The 16,523-nt window shown below is 41.9% G+C and overlaps 1 protein-coding gene across 1 annotated transcript in view; it reads left to right on the forward strand.

Moving 5' to 3' along the window:
* Positions 1–5,596, forward strand: part of CHRM5 (cholinergic receptor muscarinic 5) — an 86,317-nt gene extending 80,721 nt beyond the window's left edge. Inside the window, exon 2 of the mRNA XM_025295976.3 lies at positions 3,921–5,596. Coding sequence (XP_025151761.2) covers positions 3,998–5,596 — 1,599 coding nt within the window. The 5' untranslated portion in view covers positions 3,921–3,997. The remainder of the gene's footprint in view (positions 1–3,920) is intronic.
* The last annotated feature ends 10,927 nt before the right edge of the window (positions 5,597–16,523 follow it).

The following is a 16,523-nucleotide window of genomic DNA, read 5'->3' on the forward strand; positions in this document are numbered from 1 at the left end:
AGAAAAGACTGTCTCTTTAATAACTGGTACTGGGAAAACTGGACAGCTACATGTAAAAGAATTAAATTAGAACACTCTCTAAGACCATACACAAAAATAAACACAAAATGGATAAATGGATTAAAAACCTAAATATAAGATCAGACACTATAAAACTCTTAGAGGAATACACAGAACACTCTTTGACATAAATCACAGCAAGATCTTTTATGATCCACCTCCTAGAGTAATGAAAATAAAAACAAAAAATAAATGGGAACTGATTAAACTTAAAAGCTTTTGCACAGCAAAGGAAACCATAAATAAAACAAAGAAGACAACCCTCAGAATGGGAGAAAAGCTGTCAAAATACATGCTGTTAGCATTGATTACCCTGGCAAGATAACATTAGAAGAAACTTTTGCTTTCTAAGTTATACATTTTTACATTGCTTGAACTTTTACAAGGAACGTATTACTTTATAATCAGAAAAAAAAGATAATTTAAAACAATTTGTGACATTGCAAACAGCCCCAAAATGGAAGAGGGGGGATCATCATCTTTAGCCACTGAGGCAACTTTTGAAACTTTTAGATGAAAACTAGGTAAAAATGGGGAGTTTGTGCATTAAATCAGGGAGAAGTGGTGTAATACAGCCTTGGTTAACAACAGTGAATAATGTTTAATAACTGAATTTATAAACTCAATAATGTTTAATAATTGGACTTATAAAGTAGATACAACTTGTCTTTTTCCCAAGTGCATGAAAAAATAGGTACCTTACCACCAGAGCTTAAAAAAACAGAGGGTCTTCCCTCAAAAAAGTAAGGCCATAGTCTAACGTAACTTAACATCACCCGTTTTCCCCTCTTTACTGCCTTCTAAAAATTCAATTCCTTTTTGTTCCCATTCTGATTGCCCTTGTCATCTTACTGTTTTTTTTTAATTGCCTATTGGAACCACAAGGGGGCCTCAGGTACAAGAAAGGCTCTCAGGCATTGGTAATTATAAAAAGCAAAGGGAGGAGATACCTATAAAAAGTGTCATCAACGGCTTCACAGCTGAATTCTACCAAAAATTTAGAGAAGAGCTAACACCTATCCTGCTCAAACTCTTCCAGAAAATTGCAGAGGAAGGTAAACTTCCAAACTCATTCTATGAGGCCACCATCACTCTAATACCAAAACCTGACAAAGATCCCACAAAAAAAGAAAACTACAGGCCAATATCACTGATGAACATAGATGCAAAAATCCTTAACAAAATTCTAGCAATCAGAATCCAACAACACATTAAAAAGATCATACACCATGACCAAGTGGGCTTTATCCCAGGGATGCAAGGATTCTTCAATATCTGCAAATCAATCAATGTAATACACCACATTAACAAATTGAAAAATAAAAACCATATGATTATCTCAATAGATGCAGAGAAAGCCTTTGACAAAATTCAACATCCATTTATGATAAAAACTCTCCAGAAAGCAGGAATAGAAGGAACATACCTCAACATAATCAAAGCTATATATGACAAACCCACAGCAAACATTATCCTCAATGGTGAAAAATTGAAAGCATTTCCTCTAAAGTCAGGAACAAGACAAGGGTGCCCACTTTCACCATTACTATTCAACATAGTTTTGGAAGTTTTGGCCACAGCAATCAGAGCAGAAAAAGAAATAAAAGGAATCCAAATTGGAAAAGAAGAAGTAAAGCTCTCACTGTTTGCAGATGACATGATCCTCTACATAGAAAACCCTAAAGACTCCACCAGAAAATTACTAGAACTAATCAATGACTATAGTAAAGTTGCAGGATATAAAATCAACACCCAGAAATCCCTTGCATTCCTATACACTAATAATGAGAAAACAGAAAGAGAAATTAAGGAAACAATTCCATTCACCATTGCAACGGAAAGAATAAAATACTTAGGAATATATCTACCTAAAGAAACTAAAGACCTATATATAGAAAACTATAAAACACTGGTGAAAGAAATCAAAGAGGACACTAACAGATGGAGAAATATACCATGTTCATGGATCGGAAGAATCAATATAGTGAAAATGAGTATACTACCCAAAGCAATCTACAGATTCAATGCAATCCCTATCAAGCTACCAACAGCATTCTTCACAGAGCTAGAACAAATAATTTCACAATTTGTATGGAAAAACAAAAAACCTCGAATAGCCAAAGCAATCTTGAGAAAGAAGAATGGAACTGGAGGAATCAACCTACCTGACTTCAGGCTCTACTACAAAGCCACAGTTATCAAGACAGTATGGTACTGGCACAAAGACAGAAATATAGATCAATGGAACAAAATAGAAAGCCCAGAGATAAATCCACGCACCTATGGACACCTTATCTTTGACAAAGGAGGCAAGAATATACAATGGATTAAAGACAATCTCTTTAACAAGTGGTGCTGGGAACTCTGGTCAACCACTTGTAAAAGAATGAAACTAGAACACTTTCTAACACCATACACAAAAATAAACTCAAAATGGATTAAAGATCTCAACGTAAGACCAGAAACTATAAAACTCCTAGAGGAGAACATAGGCAAAACACTCTCTGACATACATCACAGCAGGATCCTCTATGACCCACCTCCCAGAATATTGGAAATAAAAGCAAAAATAAACAAATGGGACCTAATTAACCTTAAAAGCTCCTGCACATCAAAGGAAACTATTAGTAAGGTGAAAAGACAGCCTTCAGAATGGGAGAAGATAATAGCAAATGAAGCAACTGACAAACAACTAATCTCGAGAATATACAAGCAACTCCTACAGCTCAACTCCAGAAAAATAAATGACCCAATCAAAAAATGGGCCAAAGAACTAAATAGACATTTCTCCAAAGAAGACATACAGATGGCTAACAAACACATGAAAAGATGCTCAACATCACTCATTATCAGAGAAATGCAAATCGAAACCACTATGAGGTACCATTTCACACCAGTCAGAATGGCTGCGATCCAAAAGTCTACAAGCAATAAATGCTGGAGAGGGTGTGGAGAAAAGGGAACCCTCTTACACTGTTGGTGGGAATGCAAACTAGTACAGCCACTATGGAGAACAGTGTGGAGATTCCTTAAAAAACTGGAAATAGACCTGCCTTATGATCCAGCAATCCCACTGCTGGGCATACACACTGAGGAAACCAGAAGGGAAAGAGACACGAGTACCCCAATGTTCATCGCAACACTGTTTATAATAGCCAGGACATGGAAGCAACCTAGATGCCCATCAGCAGATGAATGGATAAGAAAGCTGTGGTACATATACACAATGGAGTATTACTCAGCCATTAAAAAGAATACATTTGAATCAGTTCTAATGAGGTGGATGAAACTGGAGCCTATTATACAGAGTGAAGTAAGCCAGAAAGAAAAACACCAATACAGTATACTAACACATATATATGGAATTTAGAAAGATGGTAAGAATAACCCTGTGTACGAGACAGCAAAAGAGACACTGATGTATGGAACAGTCTTATGGACTCTGTGGTAGAGGGAGAGGGTGGGAAGATTTGGGAGAATGGCATTGAAACATGTAAAATATCATGTATGAAATGAGTTGCCAGTCCAGGTTCGATGCACGATACTGGATGCTTGGGGCTGGTGCACTGGGACGACCCAGAGGGATGGAATGGGGAGGGAGGAGGGAGGAGGGTTCAGGATGGGGAACACATGTATACCTGTGGCGGATTCATTTTGATATTTGGCAAAACTAATACAGTTATGTAAAGTTTAAAAATAAAATAAAATTTAAAAAAAGAAAAAAAAAATTTTAGAGATTTCAGCATCTTGCTCTCAATAGGTGTGGGACCACATTTAATGTCCTGTTGGAAATTATAAACAATGAGTGGAAAAGAAATTCATGCTGGTGAGTGGAACTAATGAATTTCCCTCTCTTCCAGATGCTGACCAGAAGAGGCGAGATAGAAAAGAGAACTGTCTAGAACCTAAGACTTCGGATGTAGCCTCTTGCGCCAGGATGGAAGGGGAACCTTACCACAATGCCTCTACTGTCAACGGCACCCCCGTGAGCCGCCAGCCTTTGGAACGCCACGGGCTGTGGGAGGTCATCACCATTGCAGCTGTCACGGCCGTGGTGAGTCTGATCACCATCGTGGGCAATGTCTTCGTCATGATCTCCTTCAAGGTCAACAGCCAGCTGAAGACAGTTAACAACTATTATCTGCTCAGCTTAGCCTGTGCAGATCTCATCATTGGGATCTTCTCCATGAACCTGTACACTACGTACATCCTCATGGGACGGTGGGCTCTCGGGAGTCTGGCTTGTGACCTTTGGCTTGCGCTGGACTATGTGGCCAGCAATGCTTCTGTCATGAACCTTCTGGTGATTAGTTTTGACCGTTACTTTTCGATCACAAGACCCCTCACGTACCGGGCCAAGCGTACCCCAAAGAGGGCTGGCATCATGATTGGCTTGGCCTGGCTGATCTCCTTCATTCTCTGGGCCCCCGCGATCCTCTGCTGGCAGTACTTGGTTGGGGAGCGGACAGTACCTCCAGATGAGTGCCAGATCCAGTTCCTCTCTGAGCCCACCATCACTTTCGGCACTGCCATTGCCGCCTTCTACATCCCTGTTTCTGTCATGACGATCCTCTATTGCCGCATCTACCGGGAAACGGAGAAGCGAACCAAGGACCTGGCTGACCTCCAGGGCTCAGACTCCGTAGCTGAAGCTGAGAAGAGAAAGTCAGCCCACCAGGCTCTGCTCAGGTCCTGCTTCAGCTGCCCCCGGCCCACCCTGGCCCAGAGGGAAAGGAACCAGGCCTCCTGGTCATCCTCCCGCAGGAGCACCTCCATCACTGGGAAGCCATCCCAAGCCACCGGCCCGAGCACTGAGTGGGCCAAAGCCGAGCAGCTAACCACCTGCAGCAGCTACCCCTCCTCAGAAGACGAGGACAAGCCCACCACTGATCCTGTCTTTCAAGTGGTTTACAAGAGTCAGGCCAAGGAAAGCCCAAGGGAAGAGTTAAGTGCTGAAGAGACCAAGCAGACTTATGTGAATGCTCAAACTGAAAAAAATGACTATGACACCCCAAAATACTTCCTGTCTCCAGCTGCTGCTCATGGGCCCAAGAGTCAGAAGTGGGTGGCCTATAAGTTCCGACTGGTGGTAAAAGCTGAGGGGACCCATGACACCAACAACGGATGCCGCAAGGTAAAAATCATGCCATGTTCCTTCCCAGTGTCCAAGGACCCCTCAACAAAAGGCCTCGATCCCAACCTCAGCCATCAGATGACCAAACGAAAGAGGATGGTTCTCGTCAAGGAGAGGAAAGCCGCCCAGACCCTGAGTGCGATTCTCCTGGCTTTCATCATCACCTGGACTCCTTACAACATCATGGTCCTGGTTTCTACCTTCTGCGACAAGTGTGTCCCAGTCACCCTGTGGCACCTGGGCTACTGGTTATGCTATGTCAATAGCACTGTCAACCCCATTTGCTATGCCCTCTGCAACAGAACCTTCAGGAAGACCTTTAAGATGCTGCTGTTCTGCCGATGGAAAAAGAAAAAAGTGGAAGAGAAGTTGTACTGGCAGGGGAACAGTAAGCTCCCCTGAAAAGTAACAACTCCCCTCAAAGAATAACCACGATCGAGGTCCGCTGAGGATGGGCAAGCTGATTCTGGTTTACTTTCCAAAAAGACATCTGTCCTTTTGAGTCCCTGAGAACTTTGTAAAGGAGCAAGGTCTACTGTCAGAAGGAAGGAGTCACAGCTGCCGCACTCGCTGCCATACTGAATGACCCTTGTCTATGACCAGGACAAGAGTGTCTCATGCCACTGGAGCTTGCCACTGAGGTAGACAGACAAACTCATGCCCCTTCCAGGAGGAGGCACCCTGGGCCCCAGTGACCCACGGCCGAGGGAGCTCCTGTCTAACCTTCTGCCGGGACAGCGAGAATGGAAACCTAGTCACAGAGTTCGTGCAGGACGTTTGTGTCTATGCAGTTGTCTCATCTCAGCGGAAACCGGGAGGATGAAGCCAGTGTCACCTGTTGACAAGAGCGCTATTCAGCTGGTTTCTAGGACTCTATTCCTTTTTAAACTGATCCGTATTTATTATGCTGCTATTATGTGTTCTGTACCGTGGTGTGTCTTCCTGTTCCTACATCTGAGCGAAGCTCTTGCTCCTCCCTTTCACAACTGATGCCACTTCCTGGTACCCACTGAGGCCAGGCTGGTCCCCACAGAATCACCCTTCCCCTCAGAGTCTCGGGTCTGGAAGGACACTGGAACCCCATCACACCCAGTCCTACAGAGCGGCCTCTATTCTGCTAATAAAGATCACCAGGTCTCCACAGTCAATTATTTTGCTTTTACCAATGGGAAGTTTTTCCTTTTACACAAACAAATACTATGTATTCTAGTTTGTGCCCTTTTGAACCCATTTACTGAGGCTCCTCCTTAGGAAGATTCATTGTATGAAAGCCCTTTACCGGGTAAAGACCTTCTCCAGTCTATTTAATCACGGTTCTCAAATGGTTTTCAGAAACCTTACATTCTCATTTCTTCACAAGGCAAACCTGAAGCAAAATGCGCAAAACAAATTTGGTTTCGCTCCATGCTTTTGAACTTCTTCCAGTCCTTTTGGGCAGGCCCTCATCCAGACCCCCAATTCACACCCAGGCACAAGCAGGTCACTGTGATGCTTCCAGTCAGAAGTGCTATTTAGAGAGACAGTGGGGGAAAGGCTGTTTAAAAAAAAGAAAATAGATCTTTCAAATCATGGCTCAAAAATGACTGACTTATTCATTCATCTCCAGATTTCCCAATACAAGAAGCCCAGAAAAATACAATTGGGGTCCAGTAAAGCTGGCTATGGTCATTAAAAATGACCATGTTTTCTTTACAAGCAAAAAGGTAGGCCACAATAATATATAAAAATAAAGTTATCAACTTAGGGAATTCCCTGACGGTCTAATGGTTAGGGCTCCACACTTGCACCGCAGGGTGCACAGGTTCGACCCCTGGTCAGGGAACTAACATTCCGCATGCCATGCAATGTGACCCAAAAGGAAAAAAAATTGATCAACACACAAATAAGTATCAGGATTATCAAAAGAAAATTTTTAATTGAAATCTGTATATAAATAAACCAAATCTAAGAGTTTCCGTTGATAATTCTGAAAATTAACTAACATGCAAAAAATTAAAACAATACAATAGGGCATAAAATTAATGGTCCACAAAGAAAGCAGCAATATAGCACACAGCAAGGACTTTAAAGTTGAAGCACTTCTGTCAGACGGAAGCACATACGTAACCTGTCGACTATAGCTGCAGTCATATGTAAAAATCACTGGACTTCTTTTCACCTAATGTGGGCCAGTTCTTTTTCAGCCTCCTTTGCTAAGGGGATGTAAAAATAGCAGGCTTCGTCATCCTGGGAATTTGGTAAGTGGATATAGAAGAGCTTCAAGGGAGTCCCAAGAAGGCTTCACGGAAGTGGAAACCCAGGCCTCTCCAGCCCTGTAGGAACTTAATGCTGAGATGGAACATCTTAGAAGCAGTGTAGCTGCTGAGTCTTTATGAAGGGCACGTTGATGCCTGCCAAGAATTTGATAGAGAATATTAATGAACTGGCTCAGTTCTCCAAGACAGAGGCTCCCAGGTCTATAGGATGCTAACAGGGTGTGCAAACCTGTTCCACCAGCTCTAGATAAACAGTTGATTCTTTTAGTTTAAGGCTTTGACTCCGGACAAAAGTGAAAATCCCTCCAAGAGGTTAGTGCTCTGAGCTCATTCACTGTTCACGGTAGAGAGATTAAGCTAATTCCAACAAAAGGATGCAGAATGGAGTGGGAGGGCTGCTGGGAGTACATCTTTCTCACTCCACAATTGCCTACAACTTAAGACTTTTGGTTCGTCTTTTGGGAAATTAATTGAGGCCTAGGTCTCCTTCATCATAGGTTTGGAAGGCAGCCAGTTATGCAGACTACCTTTGTCCCTTAACAAAAACAGAAAGGATGCCTTAAACTACTAGGGAAAGCTAGACTTCTTTAGAATAGGGCCTCTGGTGGGGTCCTCAGAATGAACAGCTCCAACTGTAAACTACAGGGACCTGACTGGTGGATGGGTGGGGTGTGGGCCAGCTTTGAATTTTAGGCCTTCTTATGTCCCATCTCCAAAGCTCTGTCTGTGGTAACTTATGTGCAGCCTTGATTAGTTGCCTATTGGATGCTGCCATGTTGCTAATATTGTGGTTTGTTTCTCCTTGGTGTGAATTTGATGGCTTGTCAAGGAATCTATTTTCAGTACAGTTTTTGGTTAAAGCATTGTGTTAATAATCCTGGCTTCTGCTTTGTTGCTTTGGTGAATGTCCTTTGAGGGTGTTGCTGATGTTTGGCTCTGTCATTGTGAAATCTGTACCTAATCTCCAGCTAGGAAAATACAATTATCTCCTGTAAATACTGGAATTACAGCAAAGGATGTGGGAACTGGGCTGCTTTCCTGTATTGTACTAGCATTATTCTGGATATTAAAGAATGTAACCACACAGTAGTCTAAGGCAAAGTGTTAAATAAGAAAATGGTCTCAGTGAGCTTGCTAGATCCACCTATGTTAAAAATTACACACACACTCACGTGGCCTGGCCTTTTAGAGCAGAGGGATTGATACATAATGTAGACACATGTCCCCCTTGTCACCTTTGTGATTTCCCCCTTTCCTCTCATTTACCAATAACCAAATTAAGATGAAATAATGCTGACAAAATTCCTATGACTAAAATGCTTCCATTTCCCTCCAGGACAAGGGGAGATGAGGCAGGCCAGAATTCTGGAGTAGCCTTCCCCTTCTCCAGGGGATCTTCCCAACCTAGGAATAGAACCCAGGTCTCCTGCATTGCAGATGAATTCTTTACCAGCTGAGCCACAAGGGAAGCCCTTATGGCAATCTATTTGTTCAAAAGGTCCTCTTCCTACTTTATGTGTTCCTTGAACGAGCCTCACATCACCAGATGCCCTTCGGCTCCTGCTAAGAGCAGTTCTCCAAAGAGTTCAATTCCCAGACTTCAGCAATGATTTTCTAGACAGTCATCCTGCATGAATGCATCTCAGTGGTATTCCAGTAAAGGAATGGGTACTCATCTCTAACAAAGAGCTGCTCATACTCAACCCATTTATCCCCAGTATCACTCACTGGGGAGCTGGTTTTTTTTTTTTTTTTTTTTTAGCAATCCCATATATATCCAAAAACAGGTTTGTAGTCCAGCTATTTTCAGTGAAAATTCATGACGCTACTGACCATGGTGTACCAACTACAGGCCAGTCCCCCTATTGTAGTTTACAGTAGACTATAGTGGGAAACACTATGGCTGGAAGACGGGTTTGACCTGGGGTTTGGAGGACTACTCTTCTCCCTGAAAAACTAGATAGCCATGACTGGGAAACCTTTTTGTTGGAGCCTTTGTACCCAGAAGTAGAGCCTATCCTGGAGAGTCAGAAAAAAAAAACTATACTAGGTTTTGTTTTATAGTCATTTTTATGATATACTGATTAATAAAATAGCATATAATTGCTTAGAAAATTTGGGAAATAAATAAGCAAATAACAAAAAATTACCAGTAATTCTACTACCCAGAGATAACCTCTGCTAAATATCTAAGAGCAGAAACTTCACTCCCAGCCAGTCCCCAAAGAGGATAAAGAGGAGAAACTGTTTCATGCCAGAGATCTCTGCTGGATCACATCATTTAAATACATGAGGTTGGGCCAGATGTGGGCAGAAAGCAAGTGAGGAGGGAAGGCAAGACTTGTTTTTCTTCCATTATTATCTCAAAAGTGTTGGGGTCCTTGAGGCTTTTGGGCAGTGATTTTCATATCCCGCAGTTTGTGTGCTCAGTCATTTCCGTTGCGCCTGACTCTGCAACCCCATGGACTTTAGCCCACCAGGCTCCTCTGTCCGTGGGATTCTACAGGCAAGGATCCTGGAATGGGTTGCCATGCCCTCCTTCAGGGGATCTGCCCAACCCAGGGATCAAATCCATGTCTTCTGCGTCTCCTGCATTGAAGGCATATTCTTTACCCACTGGTTATCAACAGTCAGCCACACTGGGTGACCATGGAACACCATACACAGGGTTTTCCCTTAACTTTTGTCTTGAGAGGAGTGAGCTATCTTTGAGAAGGTAAGGTAAATTCAAGCCTGCAAGGCCTCCAGATCCTCCCACTTCTTCAGGTCCTCCCCTCTCTCCTCCTCCGCAAGTGCTCCAGTCACACAGCTCTTTCAGTTCCTTCAGGGGCCGACCTCCCTCCCACCTCAGTTCACACTGAGAAGCTCCTCTCTCTCATCCCTTCTTCTCAGGCTCAGCCTTGTTAATTCCTATATAGTCTTTTCATACAGGTCACTTTCTCAAAGTGGTCCTGCATTGGCCCTCTACCCTCTCATCTCGTGTTATGAGCTTTTATAGCACCCAGGACTTTTCCATGGAGCACCTATCAAGGTCTTCATTACACACATGTATGTGCGTGGTTATTCATGTCCATTTCTCCTGCTAAACTCTAGCTCTAAAGCCAGAGTTCATGCTATTTTGCTCAATGGTGAGTCCCCTCACTTAGCAGACTTTGGCACATCGAGGGAGCAGATAGCTGCAAGGTTAGGCTCCAGGGTTTTGTGGGTTTTTTCCAGCATAGCTAGTACCTGTGTGGTTCCGAGAAGTAGCAGCTTAATTCACGAGTCTCTGATCTCTTTGATGATTTGAGTTGGGAATCCCTAAAAATGATGATGCTTTATGTTGCAGCCACCACAGAACTGTTTTAGTGGATTTAGAGTCTTCCCAACCCTCCTTGAGGATAGGCTTGTTGTATCACTAGTACTTTACCATCCAGGGAAGTTGGAGAAGTAAAAAGGTGGTCCAAGAAAATGAAATTCTATAATGGTGTAAGCACAGGCGTGAAAAGGAACCAAAAAAAAGAAAAAGGCTCTTATCCAAGCCCTAGGGGCATCTGGAAGACTTTTGTCAAGGGTGATTTCCACACTATCCTAAAGAAAATATAAGAAGTAGACAAGAGAAAGGGGTAGGGCTGAGGTAGAGAGTTGAGAGGAAGAAATAAAAAGGCCCAGAGGTGAGCACACATGTAGAACTTAAAGTGGGGAAATGAGGAAAATTCAAGATTCATGCAGGAAGAAAGTGACAAGAAATGAGTCTGTATGGACCATGGTCAGAGGGTTTATCTTGAAGTCTATGGAGCGTCTACAAAGAATTTTTTATTAGGGACTGACACCATCACGTTTACCTTTAGGTTTACAGTGTCTGAGGAAAGATCTTTAGATTTACAGTGTCTGAAGCTCTAGGCACCAGAAATTAGGACTGCTACTGCTAAGTCGCTTCAGTTGTGTCCGACTCTGTGTGACCCCAGAGACGGCAGTCCACCAGGCTCCGCCGCCCCTGGGATTCTCCAGGCAAGAACACTGGAGTGGGTTGCCATTTCCTTCTCCAGTACGTGAAAGTGAAGTCGCTCAGTCATGTCTGACTCATAGCAACCCCATGGACTGTAGCCTACCAGACTCCTCCGTCCATGGGATTTAGGACTAGAACTGCTTTCTCCTGGAAGTCAGTTTCTCTTGACTACACCACCCTCTTCTCTCGGTGTTTGGAAGGAGAGAAGCAAGTGCCCAGATCATGCCAGCAGAGGGAGGCAGAGGGCGCGCAAGTGAATAGATGTAAGGCTGTGTATTGATGGTGTGCATGTGAATCTTTAGTCTTTTCAGTTTAGCTTGTAAGAGAAGCACTGTAGGAAATGGTTCACAGGATTCGCTCTAGGTTACCAGCTCGTGAGTCTGGGAAAATTTTAACCTTTGTTTCCCTCATCTGAAAATTAAAGTGAACGTGAAGACGCTAAGTCGTGTCCCACTCTTTGCGAGCCCATGGACTATAGCCCACCAGGCTCCTCCGTCCATGGAATTTTCCAGGCAAGAGTACTGGAGTGGATTGCCATTAAGAATATTAATAATTACAGGCTTTCACTGAACACATATGAATAGGGTTAGTATAAATATTAAGTGGGATAATACAAATAGTGTTCTAAACAGTTTTACTTATTAAGTAGATATTTCCTTCATTTTACAGATGAAATCTGTAGTCCATTTTACATTTGATGAAATTGAGGCTTGGAAAGGTTTCTTTTCTAAGATCATATAACTAGTAACTGATGAAACAAGGACATGTGTTCACCCAATTTCTCCCTTAACTCAGACAGTTCCTTGTGACCCATTCATTCAAGATTGTATGGAGGCAACACAGCCCGATTTTTCACTGACTGAGGGAAAAGGAGAAGGCTTTCAGTAGATTAGAGATAATTTTAGTCAGCTCTGGAAAAGTACATAAATTAGGACACGTGGGTTCAAATAATAGATACCTATTGGAACTGCTGCTAAGTCGCTTCAGTTGTGTCCGACTCCGTGCGACCCCATGGACGGCAGCCCACCAGGCTCCCCCGTCCCTGGGATTCTCCAGGCAAGAACACTAGAGTGGGTTGCTATTTCCTTCTCCAACTAACTTAAGTAAAACACATAAACACTATACTAGACAGGAGACCCTGGTTCTATTCCTGGGTTGGGAAGATCTGCTGGAGAAAGGGATAGGCTACCCACTCCAGTATTCTGGCCTGGAGAATTCCAAGGACAGAGGAGTCTGGCAGGCTACAATACATAGGGTCGCAAAAGTCAGACACAACTGAGCGACTTTCACTTTCAGACAACATAGCAGAGCTCCAGGGAATATAAGGGAAAGAACACAGTGGCCCCAGGAAAGGATTTGAACAAAGGCACAGTTCTCAGAATTCATCTTCCACTTCAACTTAGAACCTGTTTTCTGTAGTGTGTGTGATAAAGAGCCATGAACATCTTGCAAATTTATATGTTGCAAACTACTTCTTTGATCCCTCAGTTTTCATTTCAAATTCCCAAGAGACAGCCTTTGGCCTATGGCCTAACATGGATGGCAGGCCCACAAAAGCAGAGCCACACAGCACAAACAGAGCTTCTGGCATGACACTTCTTTGGATTGCACTCTTTCCCAGGGGACAACCAGTTACAGGCATAAGCTGGATGACAAGTCAACAGATGTACATTAAAGGAAGGAAAGCTCCTATAGTCAGAGTCTAGATCCTCTGCTCTTCCCCCCTGTCCAATTTTGTTGATATTCCTCCATAAAGTATCAATTCTACCATTCCTCACATTCTGAGAATAAAATAATTTACTTTGGGAGATAGGAAGAAGTTTAAGAGACCAGTGCTGTGCTATGCTGAGTCATGTCCGACTTGTTGCAACCCCATGGACTGAAGCCCACCATGCTCTTCTGTCCATGGGAATTCTCCAGGTAAGAATAGTGGAGTGTGTTGCCATGCCCTTGTCCAGGGGATCTTCCCAACCCAAGGATTGAACCCAGGTCTTCCACACTGCTGGTGGATTCTTTACCATCTGAGCCACCAGGGAAACCCAAGAATACTGGAGTGGGTAATCTATCCCTTCTCCAGGGGAACAATTCCCCAGGAACTGAACCAGGGTCTTTTGCACTGCAGGCAGATTCTTTAATAGCTGAGCTACCAGGGCAGCCCAAGAGACCAGTAGGTGTATATATAAACCCTCCTAAGAGGTGACTTTTGCCCAGTTTTTTAAGACTGCCAAGAGAAGTAAATCTGGTCACTGGCATGTCACCATTTTGTTTACCATGCCAAGAAACTCTTCTTCACAAGAAACTAATTCCTTTTGCTGTATTTAAGTCCATTTTGTTTTTCAGACTTTACCGAGGGGTACACAGTTCATCAGAATTTGCTTTAGAAAGATTATTAAGCATTTGAAAAATCCCCTTAGCATTCTTTACCAAACTAAAAAATGATAGCCACTTTAATTCTTCTTAAAGTACACCTAGTTATTATAGTCAGGGGTCAGTAGAATCATTTGTATAGAAAAGTATGAATATTAATCCCTGGCAGCTTTTCTCTAGACCTGCTCGATGTATCTTACTATAGAGGCTAACACTGGACACAGTACTCTTCAAAATCAGATAAATGATAAGTAAGGGGTTAGGGTGCAGATAGTCGGGGAAGGGATTCAAGAGGCTTTCACTGAATCCCTGCAAGAGCAACAGAATCTCCACAGACTTGAAACGCTGTCCAGCAGCTATTTGCTCCCCCAATCTCTGGAGTTACCATGGTCTTTCTCCCAGTTGGGCATCTGTCATGCTCTTTGTGAGCCAGATTCCTTAGACCATTGATTCTGCTTACCTGTAGCTCAGGATCAACATACCACCTTCTCTGATCCAGTACCACCCAACTGACTGGCTCACGTCCCACCCTCAGTCCAACCAGCTGTGGGTGAGAAGACAGGTCCATCCAGGCCTATAGAGAGACAAGTGCAAAATGAACTTTTTCTCTTTCCTATGTATGATGCACATGATTTCATAACAGTGATTGCAAGGAAGCTTTCCTTATACATCTTCTCATGGTCCCTTATGAATCACCTCATAACACTTTAAGAATGAGTCCATTTCTTAATCTTCATGCCAAATTTTCATGATCATTTAATTTTAAAGATTTTATAACTTTACTAGTTATTTCAAATATATTTTAAAATATCCAAATATATATAGTAGGAGCTCACTGAGTGGAGTTACTTTATATATATATACACATACATATAGGTATATATACATACATGGAAAATTTTTATTTCAGCATTACCTAAGGAGATAAAGATGTGAATCTTCAATCATTACTAGTTTATAAATTTTAGTGCAAGTAAATGCTTGTCAAAGTTTTCTGTTGGAAGTGCTGTGCACAGCCAGTTTTTTGGCTCTGCCCATTCCTCTTGTTTACCACCTAACATTATTAATTTACTCCTCCATCTTCCCAGGGTTGCCCAGGCTAGCCCAATCCTACCTGCCTGTAGGCATTGTGAAAGGTTTCAGTTCCCTATGCTCCCATGATAAAGCTGTTACTGTGGGAAAGGAGACAAGCTAATACTGGGTGCTACTTGGGGGAGGGAGAATTTTCCCCTAAAATAGCTATTTTAGTATTTCATCTTTCTTTTTCAGGAATATTAAAACAATGTTCATAATTTATAGGCAACATATGAATTTCACAAAATCTACCCTTCTCAAGTTCTCTAAATAATTATAAGTACTTATACCAATTGGATATTCTCATAAACCTTACAAATTAAAACAATAATTGACTTGGATAACAATAATCACACCTAAAATGCTGAAAGGAGAGCACAACTAAGTCCTGCCTTGACGTGCTCTTTGAACAGCACTAAAAGACTGGGTCACCAGTTTCTATTGTGTTCTCTGAAGTTAGTGCTTAATAGAATTTTATTGGGTTAAAATACAAAATGCATATACAAGCCATCCTAAAAGATGACTTTTTGCCCAATTTTTAAACAGTTGATCATAACCATGCAAAAATGTGACTATGTGACCTGGAAGGCAATTTTTAAAAATGAAAACAGTTGTTTTAGTTTTTTCTTTAAGCTATTTAATAAAAATATTTTCAATAGATCTTTTTTTAGTTGAAGACACACACACAAAAAAACCCCCAAACTTTCTGAAAGTTTGAGTAACTACTTAAATGAAAAAGGTCTCCTTTATCATTATTGACCTCTTCGGGACCTTGAAATCCTTCCAGTTACTGAAAAGTACACTGAATGGTTGCTTCTTCTCTCCTGTCAGAGGAAACATAAGAACAAAATGATTACATACTTTACTACTTTGGGCATGTTAGGTAAAATACCTAATTTTTTCAAAATGTTAACCAGACTCGAGATGAGTCCTGAGGTTTTGACTCCTAAAAAACTGAAAATCTGGGAGCTATTGATACATCCCAGGTACTCAGAACTTCCTGACAAGAATGGGCAACTAAGATCTGTTTTGCACAAAGCTGCTACTCAGGTTTAATTTAGCAGAAGTGAAAAATTTTTAACCACACAGGTTATATTTAAAAGGAGATAAATGTAAACTGAATCTAAGAAATACTTTTAAAAAAGAGAAACATACTGTGTCTCCATGTGGGGAATAGCAAAAAGAACCCAGGGAAGTAAAAAGAGAAAAAGTTGGCACAAATCATACAGTTCTTAAGGGTAAGAAATAATAAGAACTGGGTTAAAATTATATTGGAATTTTGGGTCTGAAAAGGAATTTACAGGTCTAATCCAAATCTCTCAGTTTTACAGATGAGGAAACTTGAGGCCCATTTTTTCATTCAACAAACATTTATTATGTGTCTGCATGCTCAATGTTGGAAACACAACAATGAACAGGACAAGAGATGGTTCAAAGTGAGAATCTGACTTGCCCAAAGCCACAAAGCAAGTGAGCAACTCAACAGGGGCTCTTTGCACTCAACTCCATATTGTCTAATATACCATCATTTCTGCACCTGTAAGCACACTAAGTGTTTGATGAAGGGTCTGTGCAAAGATAAAATTTTCATATACAACCAATGCAATAACATTCTGTAATATAAGGGGTATATATATTTATATTA

The sequence above is a fragment of the Bubalus bubalis genome, chromosome 11 (genome assembly GCF_019923935.1).
Source record: "Bubalus bubalis isolate 160015118507 breed Murrah chromosome 11, NDDB_SH_1, whole genome shotgun sequence".
NCBI classification, from domain to species: domain Eukaryota; kingdom Metazoa; phylum Chordata; class Mammalia; order Artiodactyla; family Bovidae; genus Bubalus; species Bubalus bubalis.